This window comes from Carcharhinus amblyrhynchos, chromosome 18 (genome assembly GCF_965287045.1).
Source record: "Carcharhinus amblyrhynchos chromosome 18, sCarAmb.v2.hapA, whole genome shotgun sequence".
NCBI lineage: Eukaryota > Metazoa > Chordata > Chondrichthyes > Carcharhiniformes > Carcharhinidae > Carcharhinus > Carcharhinus amblyrhynchos.
Genome location: NC_137341.1, coordinates 8,571,269 through 8,591,799, shown reverse-complemented (window position 1 = coordinate 8,591,799; position 20,531 = coordinate 8,571,269). Strand labels below are relative to the sequence as shown.

General features: G+C 40.2%; 1 protein-coding gene across 2 annotated transcripts in view; it reads right to left on the bottom strand.

Moving 5' to 3' along the window:
• brat1 (BRCA1-associated ATM activator 1) overlaps positions 1–20,531 on the bottom strand; it is a 33,601-nt gene that overhangs the window by 4,095 nt on the left and 8,975 nt on the right. For both annotated transcript variants that reach the window (XM_080206315.1, XM_080206317.1), the window contains exons 6-13: positions 18,915–19,034; positions 14,871–14,965; positions 12,058–12,176; positions 11,595–11,781; positions 10,909–10,982; positions 10,209–10,314; positions 4,440–4,538; positions 3,807–3,985 (exon numbers count right to left, since the gene is read on the bottom strand). In XM_080206315.1, the coding sequence (XP_080062441.1) occupies positions 3,807–3,985; positions 4,440–4,538; positions 10,209–10,314; positions 10,909–10,982; positions 11,595–11,781; positions 12,058–12,176; positions 14,871–14,965; positions 18,915–19,034 (979 nt within the window). The remainder of the gene's footprint in view (positions 1–3,806; positions 3,986–4,439; positions 4,539–10,208; positions 10,315–10,908; positions 10,983–11,594; positions 11,782–12,057; positions 12,177–14,870; positions 14,966–18,914; positions 19,035–20,531) is intronic.

The following is a 20,531-nucleotide window of genomic DNA, read 5'->3' as shown; positions in this document are numbered from 1 at the left end:
TAGTCCAACCTATTTATTTGATAATATACTCACAAGCTTTCGAGGGACACCCTCTTCGTCAGGTGAATGGAGAGTTCCATTCCCTCTCTCCATTCACCTGACGAAGAGGGTGTCCCTCGAAAGCTTGTGAGTATATTATCAAATAAATAGGTTGGACTAAAACCTGGTGTTGTCAGACTTTTTACTGAAAAACTTACCCCTAACGTCACCTCTGTACTTGCTTCCCTGCATCTTAAATCTGTGTCCTTGCGTAGCGACCATTTCAACCTGGGGAAATTGCCTCTGAGAATTCACCCTATCTATTCCTCTCAACATTTTATAAAACTCTATCAGGTCGCCTCTCAACCCACGCCTCTCCAGGGAGAACAGTCCCAGCTCCCTCAACCTATCTTCATAAGGCATGCCTCCCAATCCAGGCAACATCCTTGTAAATCTCCTCTGCACCCTTTCAACAGCTTCCACGTCCTTCCTATAGTGAGGCGACCAGAACTGCGCACAGTACTCCAAGTGGGGCCTGACAAGGGACTTAAAAAGTTGCAGCATTACCTCCTGACTCCTAAACTCAATCCCTCGATTAACGAAGGCCAGTACACCATACGCCTTCTTGACCACATCCTCCACCTGCGAGGCCGATTTAAGAGTCCTGTGGACCCGGACCCCAAGATCCTTCTGCTCTTCAACACTGCTAAGACTCCTGCCCTTGATAGTGTACTCGTTCATCCCGTTGGTCCTGCCAAAATGGACCACTACACATTTATCCGCATTGAAGTCCATCTGCCACTTCTCCGCCCAGTCTTGCATCCTATTTATGTCCTGCTGCAACTTCTGACATCCTTCCAGACGATCCACAACACCACCGATCTTCGTGTCATCGGCGAACTTACTAACCCATCCCTCCACTTCCTCATCGAGGTCATTTATGAAAATGACAAACAGCAAGGGTCCTAGAACAGATCCCTGGGGCACTCCACTGGTGACCGACCTCCATGCAGAAAAAGACCCATCCACAACCACTCTCTGCCTTCTGCAGGCAAGCCAGTTCTGGATCCACAAGGCCAAAGCCCCTTGGATCCCATGCCCTCTCACCTTCTCAAGAAGTCTTGCACGGGGGACCTTATCAAACGCCTTGCTGAAGTCCATGTATACCACGTCCACTGCACTTCCTTCGTCAATGTGTTCAGTCACATTTTCGAAGAACTCAACTAGGCTCGTAAGGCACGACCTGCCCTTGACAAAACCACGCTGACTATTTCTGATCATGCCAAACCTCTCCAAATGCTCATAAATCTTGTCCCTCAGAAGCCTCTCCATCAGCTTACCAACCACTGAGGTCAGACTCACCGGTCGGTAATTTCCCGGGCTATCCCTGTGCCCTTTCTTGAAAATAGGAACCACATCCGCAATCCTCCGGAACCTCTCCCGTCTCCATCGACGACGCAAAGATCATCACCAGGGGCTCTGCAATCACCTCCCTCACCTCCCACACGTAACCTGGGGTACATCCCATCTGGTCCCGGCGACTTGTCTATCTTGATAGAATGTAAAAGTTCTAACACATCCTCTTCCTTAATATCCACATACTCAATCTTTTCCATCTGCTGCAGACTTGCAGCAAAATCTCCCAGATCAGTTTCTACCGTGAATACTGAGACAAAGTACTCATTAAGCACCTCTGCCACTTCTTCTGGTTCCACACAGACCTTTCCCCCTTCACCTTTTATAGGTCCTATCCCTTCTCTTCTCATCCTTTTACTTTTCACATATTTGTAGAAGGCCTTGGGATTCTCCTTAATCTTACCCGCCAAGGCCTTCTCGTGACCCCTTCTGGCTCTCCTAATTTCCCTTTTAAGCTCCTTTCTACAATCCTTATACTCCTCTAGATCCTTAACATCTCCTAGCTCCCTGAACCTTTTGTACACCTTCCTTTTCTTTCTGAAACTTCTTCACTCAGAGGGTGGTGAATCTTTTGTAATTCTCTATCCCAGAGAATTCTGGAAACTTAGTCACTGATCACAGTCAACCTTTTGCGTTATAGGAATTTTGTGTTTACTGAGAACATTATAGCACAAGATACATTTTGTAACCTTCGTTATCCTTAAAATCTATGTGCATTGGCGAAGGTAATTGGGAGTGAAGGAGTATTATATTGTAGTCAAACTTTTCATGTTTAATATACTTTTTTTTCTGCTGCTAACGATTAATTGGCCCTCCTGCGTTTCTGTTCTTCCATGTTTTCCAAAAAAGTAAACATTATAGTCTTTTGATCCAGGATTCCAGTCTGGGACCGTCCTGAGAGTAGTCACATCAACTGGATCACAACAAATCTGGGTGCTTGTCCAGGATTCAAACAGCGGAGAAAGGATTATTGGATGCTGAATAGTAAAACTTGATCTGAGATTTGCAGTTAAAAGATGGGTCTGTGAATGTTTAAAAAAAGAGAGTGGAGGTACTGAGGTACAGGGCATAAGAAGTGGAATTGTTATATGTATTGTACGGGTTAAAATCCAAAATGGTGTTGGAAATTGCTAAGCCTTTCCTAAGGATGGAAGATTTAACTGACTGGTTTATATAAAGTAACCAAGAGTCAGTTAACTGAATTGGCAGATTGCAGTTAAGATTGATTACCTGCAGGGATAAAGAAAGCTGACATTCTTGAAAGTACAGCGAAGAATTTAAAATTGCAAGGGATGCCTGAGAAACCCAATTCTCCAACAGGTGAGAGACTGACAAAATTTCAATGCCAAAGAGAAAACTTGAACTGGAGCAAAGGAGAAAGAAAAGGAATAAGAGCGAGCTGGTCAAACAGAAATAGAAATGAAGAAGCTTGAAATGTCGAAGAGAGAAAGAAGGACAGGGAAATGGAAATGAGGAAACTTGAAGTGAAAAGGGAGAGGTTAGAAAAGGAAGAAAGAGAAAAGGAGCGTGATAGAGAATTTCAGCTTAAAAAGCTGGTGGCTAAAACAGAGACACTGGAGTAAGGTGAGGAAGGATGTATTTCTAGACCAGAATCTAGTGGGGAAATGTTTAAATTTATACAGGAGAAGAATGTGGAAGTATTCTTTATCTCTTTTGAAAAGGTAACTAAGCAAATAAAACGGCCAAAAGAAAGTTGGGCATTACTTTTACAAAGTAGACTTGTAGATAGAGCTAGTGAGGTGTATGTGTCATTGTCAAAGAGGTATCAGTAGAGGATGATGCAGTAAAAAAAAAAAATCCTTGGCACGTACGAATTGGTCCCTGAGGCATACAGGCAGAAGTTTTGAAACACAAGAAAACAGCCTTGACAAAGTTATCTTGAACTTGAGCGGGTAAAATCAAATAATTTTCACTGTTGGATAAAGGCATTGAAGTTAGAGATAACATACAAAGCCCTTAGAGATGTGATTCTTTTAGAAGAATTTAAAGATTCACTTCCTGTTGAGAACAAAAACCTAAAACTGCTAGACAAGCAGCAGAGCAGCAAACCAGAAATGGTCCATAGAATCAAAAGATAGTGTGGCGGTACAGCACATTAATCCATAATACTGTGGAAGAAAAAGGTGGTCCTCCCCTTGGTTTATCATACAGTTAACTCACAATCTCAAAGGGATCAGTAAAAGAAAGCAGAGGATTCAGAGCTCGTTAAAAATTGGACTGGAAATCAATTTCAGTGCTTTGCATATATTCTGGCATTATACTTAGTCTGTAACAGCTTCATCTTGCCAATCCTCTCACATTGCGAGAGACAAAGAGCAGCTGAAGTGGAATTATACATCTGACAAAACTAAAGGCCTGTGTAAAATGCCTTTAAAATAAAACTGACCCACCTTTACGACTGTGACAAGGTTATTGTTTGGTAACATTTGCCAGTTAGGAGAGAGATAGTTCATCTTTCCCAGGGTAGAAATGGCACTTGCTCGAACGTAACTTTCAGGATCTGATAGCAGCTCCAAAACGAGACAAGGAATTCCACAGGAATCAATTAACTGACAGAAACTCTCAACTTCTGAAAGAAATAAAAGAAGCCAAGAATGAAATCCAACTAAAGTAAATTCGATACGAGACGAGCTTAGAAATGGTAATTTAAGTATGAACAATTGTTTTGTCCATTTCAATTTACTGCAACTCTGAATATTCCATGATACATCATTAATCTATCACAAATTTATAACTGAGAAATTGGGTGAATAAATTGTGTACTACACCAAGGTGGATAATCTCAAATCATTCTTAAATGTTACAATAAAAGGTGATGAAAAATTTGGTGACAAACTTCAATTCCGTTAGGACTTCACCAAAAAGACCATCTTGGTCTTGTAGCAGCAATCAATCCACCAACCACGTCCAAAGATTGGATTACTATGCTAACTGATTTGTCTAATATTCACTGGTTAAATAGTATCTTTAGGTTTATATTACTCCTCCCTAAAATTATGCCCCATTAATGAAGCTGCTAATACCTTTAAACTGGAAACACAGTTGACCAAGGAACTCAAGCGTGGAGTCTCGAATCTCCCAATGAACATCAAATAGCCGCTTCTTCATTACTGAAAAGAAGTCTGAGGATATTGTAAAGAAATCAGCGTTAACTCCTGACACATCCAGATAGGTATCCAATACAAAACACATCAATTGCAATATAATCTCGTAGAATGTTTAAAACACTGCACTAACATTTCTATACAAAATCCATAACTCCGTTAAAAAGGCTAGGGTTGAAAGGGGAGAAATTAAACTGAAAATATGCAGTTCTATAATAGTATTCCACATTACTCTATCAAAAAATGTTAAATGCCATATGAATTTACAACTTTAAATATTATGTACATAAACTGTATGTATTTTGAGGTAACTATGACTATGCTAATTAACTGAAAATTTCTGGTATAAATTCTGGTATAAGGCTAAAGCTAGAAATAAAACTACAGAGTTTTCACTCCAAACCTTTTTAAAGTGTCTAATAAATTGGTAACTTCTGGAATTGGCTGAATTCAAAGCAAACCAGGAAAGGTTTTCAAGATGAAATGCTCATTTATAGAAAGACTGCATGAGCTACTTATATGTATCATAAAATTACTGCAACAGGAATGTTTTTACAGTTTGTCAGCACCCTGAAATATTCTTATTGATGTAAGCAGGTTTAGAGTAATTAATTATTTGCATAACTCGAGTCACAATGCTTAACAATGCCTAAATGTTGCAAATATGCCCAATATCAATAGGAGCTAACAGTAAAATTAAAGAAATCTGGGACAACACTCCTGACCCTCAGGTAAAGTACATTTTTTGAGGCACCCAAAGGGAGGAAAAGGGAATTTGGAAATGTTTGACTGCAGATTAATTAACTCAGGATTTCGAGGTTTCCAAATGGGATGGGGTAGAGGTGAACCTATGCTCGCATTAGTTGGAACCCCAATGCAGGAATCTAAATTAAAAGATAGGAATTCTGGCCAGCCATGTCATTTTTGCTGGCTCTCTGATTGATGGGAAACCTCATGGCCTAACCACAGAGCCCGACTAACTGGGGGCTTTGTGCAGTCTGGGTGCAAATTACAGGGCTTTTTTGTAAAGGGTCCTTTCTACCTCTGGAAGAGCTGAGCTGCTTGGGACTTTCTGGCTATTTGTTCTATTAGTAGCCAGCAGGTTCCTTTGGGTGAATTGTCCATAACCAATATTATCCAAGCTGCTACCTTCAATGAAAATTCAATACCACTGACAGGTTAATGCCCAAGTATAAATGTATTACCCAATATACTGACTTGTGTAACAAGACTTCCAAAGGATAATCAGAGTACACTCCTCATCACATTTTGGGATTCAAAACAGAACCTGATGAGTTATTGAGGCAATGTTTTTAAAATTGAACCAAGCTTTGAATGAGCCAGTCAATGACTATCTCCAACAAGAGAGAATCTGATGTTGAACAACACTTTCATTGCTGAATCCATAACTCAGTATCCTGAGGGATACCATTGACCAGAAACTGAACTCGAACATCCATATAAAAACTGTAGCTACAACAGCAGTTCAGAGCTGGGAATTCTGTAGCAAGTAACTCACCTCCTGATTCTCCAAAGCCTGCCCAACATCTACAAGACACAAGTCAGGAGCGATGGATAGTCTCCACTTGTTGGAACTGCACTTATCCAGACAACACTCAAGAAGCCCAATACCATTCAGCACTAAGCATCCGACTTGATTGGCACCTCATTTCACCACTTTAAATATTCACATCATCCACAACCAGCACACAGTAGCAGCAGTACATATCATCTACAAGACGTAGTGCACCAACTTTCCAATCACCTTCGACAGTACCTGCAAATTCACAAACTTTACCACCTTGAACAAGGGCAGCAGGAGCATGGAAACACCATCACCTGCAAGTTCTCTTCCAAGTCACACACCACACTAACTTTGAAATATATCAACAGTTTTGTCCCTAACAACACTTCTGGTAAACAGCAGCACAAAGGAAGTGGCTAACTAGCAGCTTCTCAAATAGTAATAGGTAATAGATGCTGGCCTTGCCAGCAATGTCCACATCATTAAACAAAAATAAAACCAAGGAGGAAATTATGAAACTTGATTGAAAGATTCTAGAGAAATAAATGCATTCTTCACATGCACTTCTTGCTTAGTTCTGTACTGTAATTATGTTTCCTATCAGATGAAGTGTCATGAAACATCACAGACTAGCCAAAAACAGAATTATGCTTTTTAAAGCTGCAAAACTGGGATGGAAAACTGATTTGTAAAACAGCAATTCATCACTCATATGCTGCTTTGACGTGATGCATTGCAGATGTTGCTGAGGCAAGTCCTGCATCCCAACATTCCCCAAAATCACATTGGTAGTATCACACTGCAAATTAAATTAGAATTTAGCACGAGTCAGGAGGGATAGCAAGAGGAACGCCATTTGTAATAAGTTTTTTAAATTGTACTTTGAACGGCACTCAAACCTAGTCCTTGCGTGTACAGTGTAAACTGCAAAGCGGTTTACACTATACACACAAGTATATCTTTATTATATATTTATTATAAATCTGGTCCAATCTAGTGGACCAGATATATAATAAAAGCAGTCATTTATTAACATAAGCTTAGTCTTAACGTGGAACGCTAAATATCATGCTTAAACATCAGTCAATTTTCTATTCTTATCTGTTTTTAAACCAATTTTCTCCTCTCCGTCCTCAATCTAAACTTTGTGATACCAGTTCCCAGGGGCCAGAAGCCCTTCCACCCTTATTCAAAGAGTCATTCGTCATGTACAGCACCAAGTTATTTAACATCTATATCAATCAAGCTGATCCTGATCTTTCTCGATACCCTAGCTATACTGTAAAACTACGTTCTGCACTCTCATTTCCTTCTCTATGTACGGTATGCTTTGTCTGTACAGTGCACAAGAAACAATATTTTTCACTGTATACTAATACATGTGACAATAATAAATCAAATCAAATCACATCAAAAAGCTTTCCCTGTTTTCACCCAATGTCCTCACAAGCCCATTCTAGCAGAAACACTGCGTAGCTATCAGGGACAAGAACCCTAATCTGGGAATACTTGGGTCAATTTTAGCATCACAATTGCTGCTCTGGTTTACATCAGTTAATTCATACAAATTAAGAATCAAATCTCGGACATTCTGTCTGTACGAATCACAACGAAGCACACAGCACGTTTACCCAAAGCCACTGGGAGAACCGCTAGTCCGATTTTATGATCATAAGGCGTTAATCTGGGTATGAAACGAAATACTAAGAATTCAGCTGAGTAAAACTGAAATTACATTGATGTTTTAAAATTAGATTACTGTAAAACATTGAAAGAATAGAAAATTGATTGGTATATTCAGTAGCAGTTAATACCATGTGCATAAATTGATAAGCACCAGTATAGTTAGTATTATAATGATGGTCTCTAAATAAGAATCATAAGCTTGAAGTGCGGAGTTACATGTTGTTCTTTGTTTTTGATTATATTTAGAAATAAGTGCAGAGGACATTCAGTGTGGCGCATACATCAAGCTGTGTTAACAATATTACAATTATGCAGCTCTTCCTTGAGGCTTTTCCTGGCCTGAATGATGCTCTGTCACTACAATGCTGAAAAAAATTAATCTTTTTATTAAGGGCTTCCATCTCACTAAGGAGGCTTTGGGTCACTTGATATCCAACACCTGCCATGAAAACTCTGCTCGCATTTTGATAGCTGTGACAAATTCCAACACAGCAGCTGAGACAATTCGCAGCATTTTAAAACAATCAGCAACATTCATGGAGTTTGAGTCGTTACCCAGTTGTTACCAGGGCAAGACGACAGCTCAGTGACTATCGCCGATTGCTATGCAGACACATGGATTTGGGCCGGTGTCTGTGGGAGTTTGCGCATTCTCCCCGTGCTTGCGTGGGTTTTCTCCGGGTGCTCCGGTTTCCTCCCACGCCCCAAAGATGTGCTGTTAGGCTGATTGGCAGGAATAAATTGTCCCTAAATCAGTTTCCCTCAATCTGGATGGCCATAAAACATTAGACGAAGGTCGTGGGTGGAGAGGGGGACTGGTGGTGTTGAGATGGCGGCGCGGGCTCGTTGGGCCGAAGGGCCTGTTTCCCGGGCTGTTTTTGTTCTTTGTTATTCTTATATTAGCATGGACAAACTTGAAGCAGAGAATAGGAATAAATGGGTATTTTCAAGTTGGCAGGTCGTGACTAGTGGAGATCAGTGCTCGGGTTTCAGCTATTTACAATTTATATTAATGATTTAGATATATTACCCTGTCTTTTCATCTAAGTTTGCTGAGCATAAAATGCTAGCTGTGAGGAGGATACAAAGAAGCTACAAAGAGATATAGACAGGTGATGTGAGTGGGCAAAGGATAACAGATGAGTATAATGCAGGGAAAGTGTGAAGTTATTCCTTTTGATTACAGGGATTGAAACAGAATTGTTTTTTTAAATATGTGAAATTTGGAAAAGTGCATGTTCAGAGACATTTGGTGAACTTGTACAACAATCAGAAGCAAAGTGATCGAAGGGGTCATTGACAGTGCTATCAAGTGACAGTTACTGAGGAAAAACTTATTCACTGATGTTCAGTTTGGTTTTCACCAAGGCCACTCAGCTCCTGACTTCATTACAGCCTTTGACCAAACATAGATAAAAAAGCTGAACTCCAGGGGTGAGGTGAGAATGACTGCGCTTGACATCAAGGCCATATTTGGCTGAGTGTGGCACCAAGGAGCACTGGCAAAACTGGAGTCAATGGGAATTAGGGGGAACATGCCAGTGGTTGAGCCATACCTGGCATAGTGGTATTGTCACTGGATTAGCAATGCAGAGATCCAGGGCAACACTGCAGGGGCTCCAGTTCAAATCTCACTGTGGCAAATAGTGAAATTTGAATTATGACCACAGATCCAGTGTAGGTTGCTGGCAATTAGTGATGAGCAATAAATGCTGACGCTACCAGTGAAGTCATCTCCTGTGAATGAATAAGGTTGTTGAAGGGCAATCATCTCAGTCCCTGGACATCACTACAGGAGTTCCTCAGGGTGGCGTCCTGGGCCCAACCAGCTTCAGCTACTTCATCAGTGATCCCTCCATCACAAAGTCAGAAGTTGGCTAATGATTGCACAACGTTCAGCATTAATTGTGACTCTTCAGATACCCGAACCTGTCCATTAGTTTTTGAACTAAATGGTTCCATAACTTCTTGGTTCCTCAGCGTCGCATTTGAGGGGTGGAGGCAGGGGTATGGTGATGTGCGAGGGAAATCCTCTAGAAAGTTCCCATATAAACACAGCAATTGTCCAGAAGGATCAGCTATTCCTGGACTATTGCACCGGGCTGGGAACCATCAGACAAAGCAATTTAAATTGCTAACTTTGCATGGTTTTGCCAGTTTTACCCTCATTATTACTTTGAAAGAGTTAGAAGGGGGAACAAAAAAGCACATCAAACTTGAGAGTAACTATTTAAAACATCGTGCACTGGACATACATCAGACCTCTAACTCCCCAGGGAACCCTCACAATCCCCGTCCCACCAAGTTCACCAGTGATTGCCACCCTGAGGAAGTCTCGGGCATGGTTTACAGACAAACAGATTAATGGATGAAAACATTGCCTACACCCACCTCCAAGCTTGGGTAGGATGACAAAAGAATGAAACGTACATTGAGTAGAACGTAGACACAGCAAACAGCTGACGCTGGTTTCCTACCTCCATCTAAAAACTCTTTCAACTTGGGTTCAAGTGCATGGGAGTCTACAGCTTCAATACAATGTGACATCCAATGAAATAAAGTCTGGAAGGTTTTCTTCAAAACCTAAATGTTACAAATTCGATCAATTATCAGTTTTTATACACAATACTAAATTTAAGTGTAAGTGGTACAAAATAAACTTTGAGTGGTGGATTTGGACCTCTACCACCTCCCTCTCTTTATCTAGCTGTTCTTCAAAATGAGGATATAGTTGCCACAAATCTTGTGTCAAGAACTTTCCCATAGAATCTTTTAACATGGGTATGTTGTTGCAGTACAGCTATCAGATAGTTTGGCTGACCAGGAAGCTTCCCTCCATGTCACACATCATCCTGACTTAGAACTAAATTGTCATTATTTTACTGTTACTGGGGCAAACTCCCTTCCTAGCAGCACAATGGGTGTATCCACACCAGATGGTCTGCAGCAGTCTGAAGTGACTCACTACCACTTTTATCAAAGGCCTTAAGGATGGGCAAAAACACGGGCCTTGCCCATGAAAATCAAACCCCATAAAAGACCAAAATCATTGAACTAAGTTCAGTTCGGTTGCCGTTGCGCCCACAATATTGCAGCAACATCTAGGCTGCTGTTCCATTGTGGATCAAATGCATGAACAATGAACAAAACAGCTTAACAGAGAAAGATATTACTCACAGTACTGTCCGTATCTGGATTTCTAATATAATCAAGCAGGAGGATCAGCGCACTCTTTACTTCCTCAATCCCCCCTAAAATTAAAACATTAAAACAAAATTAAACCAATTGGTGTAAACGTCTTTATAATTCAAAACTATGCAGTGACAAAGTTCGGAAATGCTTAACAGAAAAGGCACTAACATAGGCGACAGTTAATGTCTGAGGACGGGGGGAAAAGTATAAACTGCATTTTCTACAAATGGTACTTAGCCATTTCGAAACAATAAGTCATTAAACTTCCAAGGCAAAATTTTGCTGAATCCTGTGGTCTACCCTTGGATTTAAAGTTCCAGATTGGTAATCTAGAACTACTGATAAACTGCACCTAAAGATTGAAAAGGTTTATTCAAGGATAAATATTGTGAATGAACTAAATCCACTTCAAATGTTTATTCATTTTCTTGCATACTGAGGCACCAGTCTGTTATTATGGTTTCAGTATACAGACATTTGGCAGTGATTAGTCCCTCAGAGACAAGCGTTTGTTTTTCTTGGTTCATTGGGAATGCTGTACATTTCAAGCTTGAGAAGGTGTTTTCTGGAAGAAGTACGAACTGCTCTTGGTCTTGAAATTGTCAGATATAGTTACATCAGAGACCGAGAAAACCTCAACACGTTATCATTACTTTGGTTTTGTTTCATACCTGCCCTCTGAGGGATTGCACCCAGAACATCTATCCCTGCTCTCTGAACTTTGATGCATCCGATCAGAAATCTGCTAATGTTGACACCAGCTGAAGTGGTGGGAATAGCAGCACCAATGCACAGCTTTAAGACTGTAAGCACTGAGTAAATCAAAGCTCGGTATGGCAACTGTATTTTCCGAGAGGGCTGAAGAAGAGAAAGAAGAGAAAGAAAGTTTTAGCTTAATTTTACGAGATGCATGATTAAGTTAATTTATATTTAGCCTCAATAACTTTACATTTTTTGTCAAAAATATGGAAGCTTCTCCAGAGGAAAAGGAATACTTTCTGTCTACAAGACAACCAATATCCACTGTTTATGAACTGCCTTTAGCTATAAAATCAAGGTCAGAGCAAGATTTCCTTTGTTCACAATTCAGATTTCAGAGTTGAGAAAACAGCAGTATTTCTAACATATGCTTACCATTTGTAAGAATTCCAAAAGATGTGAAAGCGTTTGACAGATTAAGTTGATACATGCTGATTTTCTAGATAGTTGGTGCTCAATATCGACTCTGTAGTTTGAAGATGAATCCAGTAAGACTGTAGTAAATATAATGTACTTTCAGTGTTTGTATTAATATGCACATAATATTAAAAGTAGTGTACTGCAAGAATCAATATTGCTTTATAGTAGGCAGTAGTGATTTTCCATTACTTTCAGTAGGTGATAACTCACTCCATTTGAATAAGCATAATTTAATGGGATGACTCTTCCTCCTTCTTCAGACACCACGCCCTAAGAGGATGTCGGTGACCATGGGTTTCCATTGGATTGGTCCATGATTATGCTTGGCATAATTACTGATTTACTGTTGCCTTCAGCCAAATGGCTGACCAGAGAACTCTCCACTCTACTATCAAGCATGTTGGAACATTTACAGGCAGATAATCAACTCAGATGGTCACATTCTGAATATACCATTTGTGGCCTATCAAGTCCTGAAGTGGGACTTGAACCCGGAGCTTCTGGCCCAGAGATAGGAACACCACCAACTGCACATTATGACTTCCAAATGGAATGACTGCAACACTTAAATTTATCAAAAAAAGGACAATCCTCTTGAGCATGAAAATGTGGGTGGTCATGAGGTGGTATGAATGGAGGAATAGGTGGGGACAGAGGTGGTATGAATGGAGGAATAGGTGGGGACATAAGGGAATGAGAGCTGGCAGGCCTAATATTGAATAAAACAACTGGGACAAAGACCCAGAGACTCAAGGCAGGCTTTTTAACCGGCTCACATTCAACAGCCTATGTCTGCCTCAAAGCTGTTTATGGGATCAACGGGCTGAATTTCAGTATGTACCTGTGCTTCCCCTCCTGGATCAAAGATCCTGCAATCCAGAGATCTTTTTCCTGCGGCAGGTATGGAGAGCTGGAAAATTTTGCCAACTCTGCACAGCTGCCTCAGGGACAAAAATCCAGGTCTGAGTTCCATTCATGGACTCTTCACCACACGTTTAATCCCCTAAGAGAGGCCTACAAACACAAGTAAAACTTCAAGAAGTTCAAAGAAAGTGTTGCCTCAGATAAGCAGTTTAAATACAGGGTACTGTATTTATGGCTTGAAAGAACTCTTGAAAGAAAGCTTGAAAGAATTTCTCTGGAGATATTTGTGGTTATAATACATTTTTTTTCCTTCTTCAAAGATGCACATTGGGGGTAATTCTAACTCCCAGAAATGAGACGGTTTGAGTCAGGTGGAAAGTTAACATTTCAAACCAGAACATAAACTGCCCGGAATCTGTCCACTTGTGGTTTTAAACTATGTGGGTGACTAATTTGCTCCCAGGAGGAATCATGGTAAATGAAAGCTGGTCAGGTTTCCTTGGTCTTGGGAAACATGGCAGATAAAGAACAAGAAGGCAGGATCCTGAAGCTAAGTACCTTGACCACAACAACCAACATGCACTTGCAAGCTCAGTCTATCTGCGACAATCATTTAGCAGCCTCTCTCGCCACCACCCAACTGCATTCCAACCCGAGTGACCACTTCCTGACCCCTAAACCATGTTCAAACCTAATTGCTATCTCCACCCTGCCCCTGCCCCCCCATTCAGTTTTGAAAACCCTTTTACCGACCATCTCGATCCCCAACCAAGGCCACCATCTCAATGATCACATTCTACAGCACATATGCCTTCTTACGATCTTGCCCTCCATCATCACATTCTATCCTCTCAACAACCATCCTGGCCCATCAAACAACCCCACAATTACCATTTTCACCCCTACCATGATCTCTTATTCAGCCCGCCATGAGATGGACATACTCCTCTACTGAATTCTTCTGCTATAGGGCACCAAACAGGTTGACTACCTATCGAGTGGGAAAGTCTGCAGCAACTAAAAACTGAAGAATGTTCAAACAGAGAAAATAGGTGCAGAAGTAGGTCATTTGGCCTTGCGAGCCTCCATCACCATTCAACATGGCTCATCATACGCTTTCAGTATCATACTCGCCCTTTCTCTCCGTAGTCCTTGATCCCTTTAGACCGCAAGGGCCAAGTCCACAGAAACATAGAATACCTGTATTTACAGGTTTCCCATATATAATTCTTCCCTGCTGTCAACGTATGTGGAGTCAATGCATCAGGAGTTCCAATAAACAGTTCTTCAGATGACATCAGTCAGAAGCATTCTGTTGTAAATTCTCTCCAACCCATCCAGCATACCATGATTCTTTAAGTAAAACCGACTATCAGCAGAAAATATTTCTGCGTTAGGTGTCTGATCAAGGTCAAGACTTGGGAATGCCATCAATCTGTCTGTAATTGGATCAAGCCCAATGGCTAACATCTCATATGAATGGACCCCAAAACTACAAGTATGGGAACTATAGAAGTGGGTTTGTGTATGTTCGGGGTGGAAAATGTGATGGGCAAGAGGAAAGGGATTTATTCATTACCTCATTCATCTCCGATGGTGCTCCACTCCATCACAAAGTTCCACTTTATAATTACTTTATTTCAAGAAATATTTTCAATCCGCCTCATAGCTATAGAATTATCTTCCTTTTCCACCCCAACTTAAAGCCCAGAATCATTTTTCTGCTATCCCCAGTCTCTATAACTTTCAAAGGTGGCTATGAAAAAAATGTACCTAATAATCAGTATTTGGCCTAGAAAGTTACAACACATTACATCTATACAGTATAATCCTTCCCTGAAATCCTCCCCACACTCAGGTGATAGTTTTACACAATTCCTGCACAGGCAGATTACACAACGTACCTGTACCTTCCTGGGGTTGATCAGAAGTCACCATAATGATGTAATTCAGTGGTTGAAGCAACACTGTTGCAGCCTGCACCGTCAGTGACTGCGAACTACAAAGAAATACACAGACAAAGGGATTGCCAAACCAATAACTAAAGGTTCCACATATCTGTTGCCTCCACGCATGTAAAGAAAGTTTCCAAATTATCTAATAATGTCATAGATATAGTCAGGCTGTATGGAATCTTGAAAAGTTCCTGGTGTTCAATTTTTTTAAAAAATCGCCATTCTCCTGAGCGCAATACATCTGTATTGTAACAACAATGGTTATAACATTGTAACTCTGGGGGAAGCAGTTTTTATGATTCATACAATGTCTCAATTTAATGTTGTGCAGTTGGTAACAAATTATTTAAAAGATAGAGCGGAACTAATTTAAGGAATGTTTCTGATGGGAAGTGATATTTATCTGATGGAACATCTTTACAACAGGGCATTATTTTTGTGGTAGCTTAATCAGAATAGGATTTCCTGACAAACGATCAGAGGAAAAAAAAAGATATTTTATGCAAGAATCCATTGGTGTTCAAAGAAAACAAAGAACAAAGAAAAAGTGCAGCACAGGAACAGGCCCTTTGGCCCTCCAAGCCTGTGCTGATCATGATCCTCTACTAAAAAAAAAGCTTCTGCCCTTCCTCAGTCCTGTCCCTCGATTCCCTCCCTATTCGTGTATCCATCCAGGTGCATCTTAAGTGTTGCTAATGTGCCTGCTTCCAACACATTGTCTGGCAGCACGTTCTAGGCACCCACCACTCTCCGCATGAAAAAGTTCCCCCACGCATCTCCCTTAAACTTTCCCCCTCTTGCCTTGACCTGACACTTTCACCCTGGGAAAAAGCCTCCCACTGTCCACCCTGTCTATGCCTCACATAATTTTGAAGACCTCGATCAGGTCTCCCCTCAGCCTCCGTCTTTCCAGTGAAAACAAGCTTGGTTTATTCAATCTCTCCTCATAGACAACACTGGTGAACTTTCTTTGCACTCTCTCCAAAGCTTCCACCTCCTTCTGATAATGTGGTGATCAGGACTGCATGCAATACTCCAAATGTAGCCTAACCAAGGTTTACTATAGCTGCGACATAAATTCCCAACTTCAAATCCTCATATTTAAAGTGCAATCTTTATTCAGCCAGGTCTCTTTCCATGCTTTGAGCATGTATTCATTATTATCATGTTCCCCAAGAGTTACTCCAGTGCTGGTGTGATATTGTCACAAATTCAAAATGTCCCTTTAGTTTCAAGGTTATCATTTATATATACATTTCTTGTAAAGTGATAGTAAATTTTAATTGCACGTGCTTGTGTCAGAGAAAGAAAAGTGTGGTACAGTGGATCAACTGAGTTAAAATTCTGGTTTGGACGTAAAGTAAAAATAATGCCAGCCTTAGTGAAATAAATCCCCACAAGGAGTGGAAGCAGCCACCACTTGATAATAAAGCTGATTTTATTTATTAAGCCTTCTAAAAATGAATAATTTTAATATATAAATACGTATTGCAATAAATTAACTTAAATTGTTTGCCCCAGGTAATTTAAGTTGGCAATATGCTTGAATAGCCTTCATAAAGAGAAAATACTCCATGTATTCTCCCAAGCTGAAAAATTCAGGTCCCTGAAGAGCAGTATTCAAACGTACTGCCCCTCTCATTAATCTTAAAAACTCAAGATTATTTCCATAAATCTCTTGTTCACAATAAATTTATATTCTCTTTTAAATGCAGATTCAGTGTGAAAAATTACACTGATGAAAAGTAGTCAACACAAACTGAATTTCATATCCAAATAATTAAAGCTTTGCATTTAGCATTAATCATAAATTCAATGCATAGTGCAGTACATTAAATATGTCCATAACATTAACAAATTATCACTATTTCCTGATTCATTCAAACATAGATGTGTATGGAAGACCACTCTTAAGGAAATCTATCAGTTATGAATGAGGAACCTGCACAAACACTCTAGGGGATTTTCACAATAGCTTCATTGTAGTGTGACTAATAAATAAACTTTAACTTTAAACTTTAGTTCCCAATCTAATAGTAGTTGAGACAACACAATATACAATGAGCAGACAAGCTGCTTCAACTATCATTATGTACATATAAAATAAATCTTGTCTGGGAGTGGGGGCAAGAACATTAAGCAAACCCATGAGGTCACTCGTTGCTTATTAAAAACAGCCCCAAATGATTTTCATCAAACCCATGTCTGGTCTTCTCAGATTTGACCTCGGGTATATTTCCTACTTCCATCACACTACATCCTGCATGTTCTCCTTTCCTTTTCCCCTATACACTCCATGAACGTTACGCTTTGTCTTTATGCAAGAAACTATATTTTTCACTATAAAGCAATACATGCGACAATAATAAATCAAATCAATTATACCTGGACCTTGCTGCATTAATAGTTGCAGCCTCTCAAAGTGCACAAGCATTACTCTGTGCATGTCACACCAACAGATTATTACTCCCACCGTGTACACAACTCTCATGCAACAAAACTCCCACAGGCAGCTTATATTTGACCACTGAATCTTACAAAATTTGGCTGAAAAAATATTTTTTGTTAAAGTTTATCATCTTGCACTCATCAGAACAATTCACAAGAAAATACCAATGTTAAGGGAAACAGCATTTTTACAGAGAAAAGAGAGTGCTGATTGGTTGGCAAATGAACCCTGATGAGTAAGGTTGCCATCAAAGATACACTAGTTGATGATGATTGACAATTAATTGCCAATAATTGTTTGAATTTTAAACCAGACGGCTTGACTCTGATTGGTCGCTAGCCTATGAAGATAAGGGGTCTCAAAACAGTGGCTGGAATTTTACTGGCATACCCACCCCGATTCCGGGGGCAGGCGGAATTGGTTGAGACGTTGACCTGGAGAATGGCTGTCAGTTATTTTGTTTAGTTGAAACAGGTGCAAAGTGTGTACATATTCTGTCAGTCTGCGAAGAACAGAGCACTGTCTCTTGATATATGCAGCTTCTAATATATGCCAAGGCATCACACTGCAAGTTCGACTGACAATCCCAAATTGGTTGTCAGTATAATTCTTAGCAACTGTATTATTTTGCCAATGTTGTCCAATAACGGAATCACATCTAATTTTGGCCACAGTGGGCAGAATTTTACCAACACGTCTGCTCAAGATTCGCACAATCCCACCTGAGGCCAATGGAGAATGCCATTCTCTGAGCCTCGCGTGCCCCCAGAATTGGGGTGGGCGTGCCAGTAAAATTCCAGCCACTGTTTTGAGACCCCTTATCTTCATATACCAGCGAACCGACAGCTACTTTTGACGTAGATAGAGCAAGGTTGGGATTTTACGGCCTCGCTTGACCCAAGAACAGAAAGTCCACCAGAGGTCAACAGACCTTCCCACTGTCCCTCTCGCTCGCTCTGATTCCTGTGGCAGGGGAGGAAACAGTAGAATTCCAATGGAATCTCTTTCTTGGCTTTTATCAAGGTGGTCTCCAGTCAGGCCAACACCAAAACTCTGTATATGGATACCATTTTGGACATAAACTGAAAAATGGGCATTATGTGTACTGAATTGTTAGTTTACAATATTCTAAATGAAAGAATCGTTAAATGGTAGAATCCCTACACAGAATCCCAACAGTGCAGAAGGAGGCCATTTGGCCATTGTGCCATTTTACTGTCCCTGGTGTCCTAAACATGTTTGTGCAATTTGTCGTAGCTCATTCTTATCAAAGACCTATTTTGCTCCACCCCCTTCTTTAACTGGATAAACACCATCATAGTTCTCCTACTCTTTAGCGCTGAAGTAGAGTCATAAGGACGCAAAACGTTAACTGTTTCACTCTCCACAGACTTGTTGAGTTTATCCAGCATTTCCTGTTTTCATTTAAGATTTTTAGCATCGGTATTCTTTTGCTTTTATCATTATGGTATTTTCACTGATCAGTACATATCTAATTTCTTCCACAATACATTTATTTGTAACAGAAGTAAATGTTTCCATACCAGTTCTTCAGCTTTAGGATCCCTGAAGCTAACATCAATGCTTCAGCCTGATTCAGTGATCTCAATAAGACACTTAGTAAATCCCAGATCTTCAGCTCCAGTACATCACATGGAGCTGTTCTGCAGGATAAAATGAACACCATACTTTTTCACTCTGTATACAGTGCTTACAAAATAGTAAATCACACACGAGGAAAAGATCCCTCTACTAATCATCATGTCATAATGTTATACATTTAAGTAGCTGCATTAAAAAGCCAGTCACATGATTTGATGGTGATGCCATTGGGGTGTTTTACAGGCTACTGTATGGTTTCAGTTTCTATTCTGTATAGTGCAGAGAACAAGTCTTTCAATAAACCTGTTGCATGTTACTTTAAATCTGTGTGCAAACCACCTCTTTGCGCTTAAACCCCACAATTCCTAACATAGTTACAAAAAGAAAATTGGCCACAAGATTGGGATAACATTTTCTTTTTGTAATGTACTTTGTTTGGGATTTTAAACAAAAAGAAAATGACATGGTTCGCACATGTAGATTCAAAGTAACATACAACAGGTTTATTGAAAGATCTGTTCTGTAAACTAAACAGCAGCCTGTGAAATACCCCAATGACATCACCATCAAATCAGGTGATTGGCACATAAAGCAAGCATGAAACTACTTAAATATAGTTATGTGTCTCCCTTCTACTTTACCATCAGTATTTGTGCATTATCCCTGATCAGGACTGTGGGATAATCCAGGCACGATGCCAACTGGCAAGGGTAGGAAGTCTGATTATTTTTCTACCTCCTCTGGATCACACAATTGGTAATGATAAATATCCTGTCAGGGTACAAGGATATTAATGCGATTGCAATTAAGGAGCAATTTCTGTTGTGAAAATTGTCAAGCTTCACTCCATTCACTTTTCATTCTGCAAATATGATGGTGAATTCACAGTAGATTGTATGTTACAAGGTTCACATCTGTAAAAGGCAATGAGTAATTTTCTACTCTTTGTTTATTCTTTTACATAGTCTGCTCCTTCGACTATCAATTGTAAAACTACTAACAAAATGCCAGGATAATCAGGGAAACTCCCCTACTTCTCTTCAAAAGAAAGCCATGAGATCCTTTACTTCAAGCGGCCTTGATTTAACTCATCTGAAAAATGGTGCCTCCAACAGTGTAACACTCCCTCAGTATAACAGTGGAGTACCAACCTAGAGTTTTGACTACAGGTTCCTGTAGTGGGATTTGGACCCACAAGCTTCTGACTCAAAACTGAGCAATGCTGCTGATCGACCAAAGCGCCCATTCCTGCTCTTAAGGTATCAACAAGCAATGAGATGACGATTACTGGTACTCTCAAACATTCCCACAGTACATTCTCCTGGGTTGATTTATAAAACAAATTTAGAAAATATTGTAGATAGAACAGCATCCATACACATTTGGTTAACTCTCAACGACTTAGCTAGTGTTTTATTTCCCATGCTCAAGTAGTTCTAAGTGGCATTATGGCAGGGTCCAGCGCACAATATTGCTTCACAGTTTGCCAGCAAGATGCACTTAAACATACAAGTGAGCTGAAGCCACCTTTCCCCCCCAAGAATAAAACATTTGCTTCC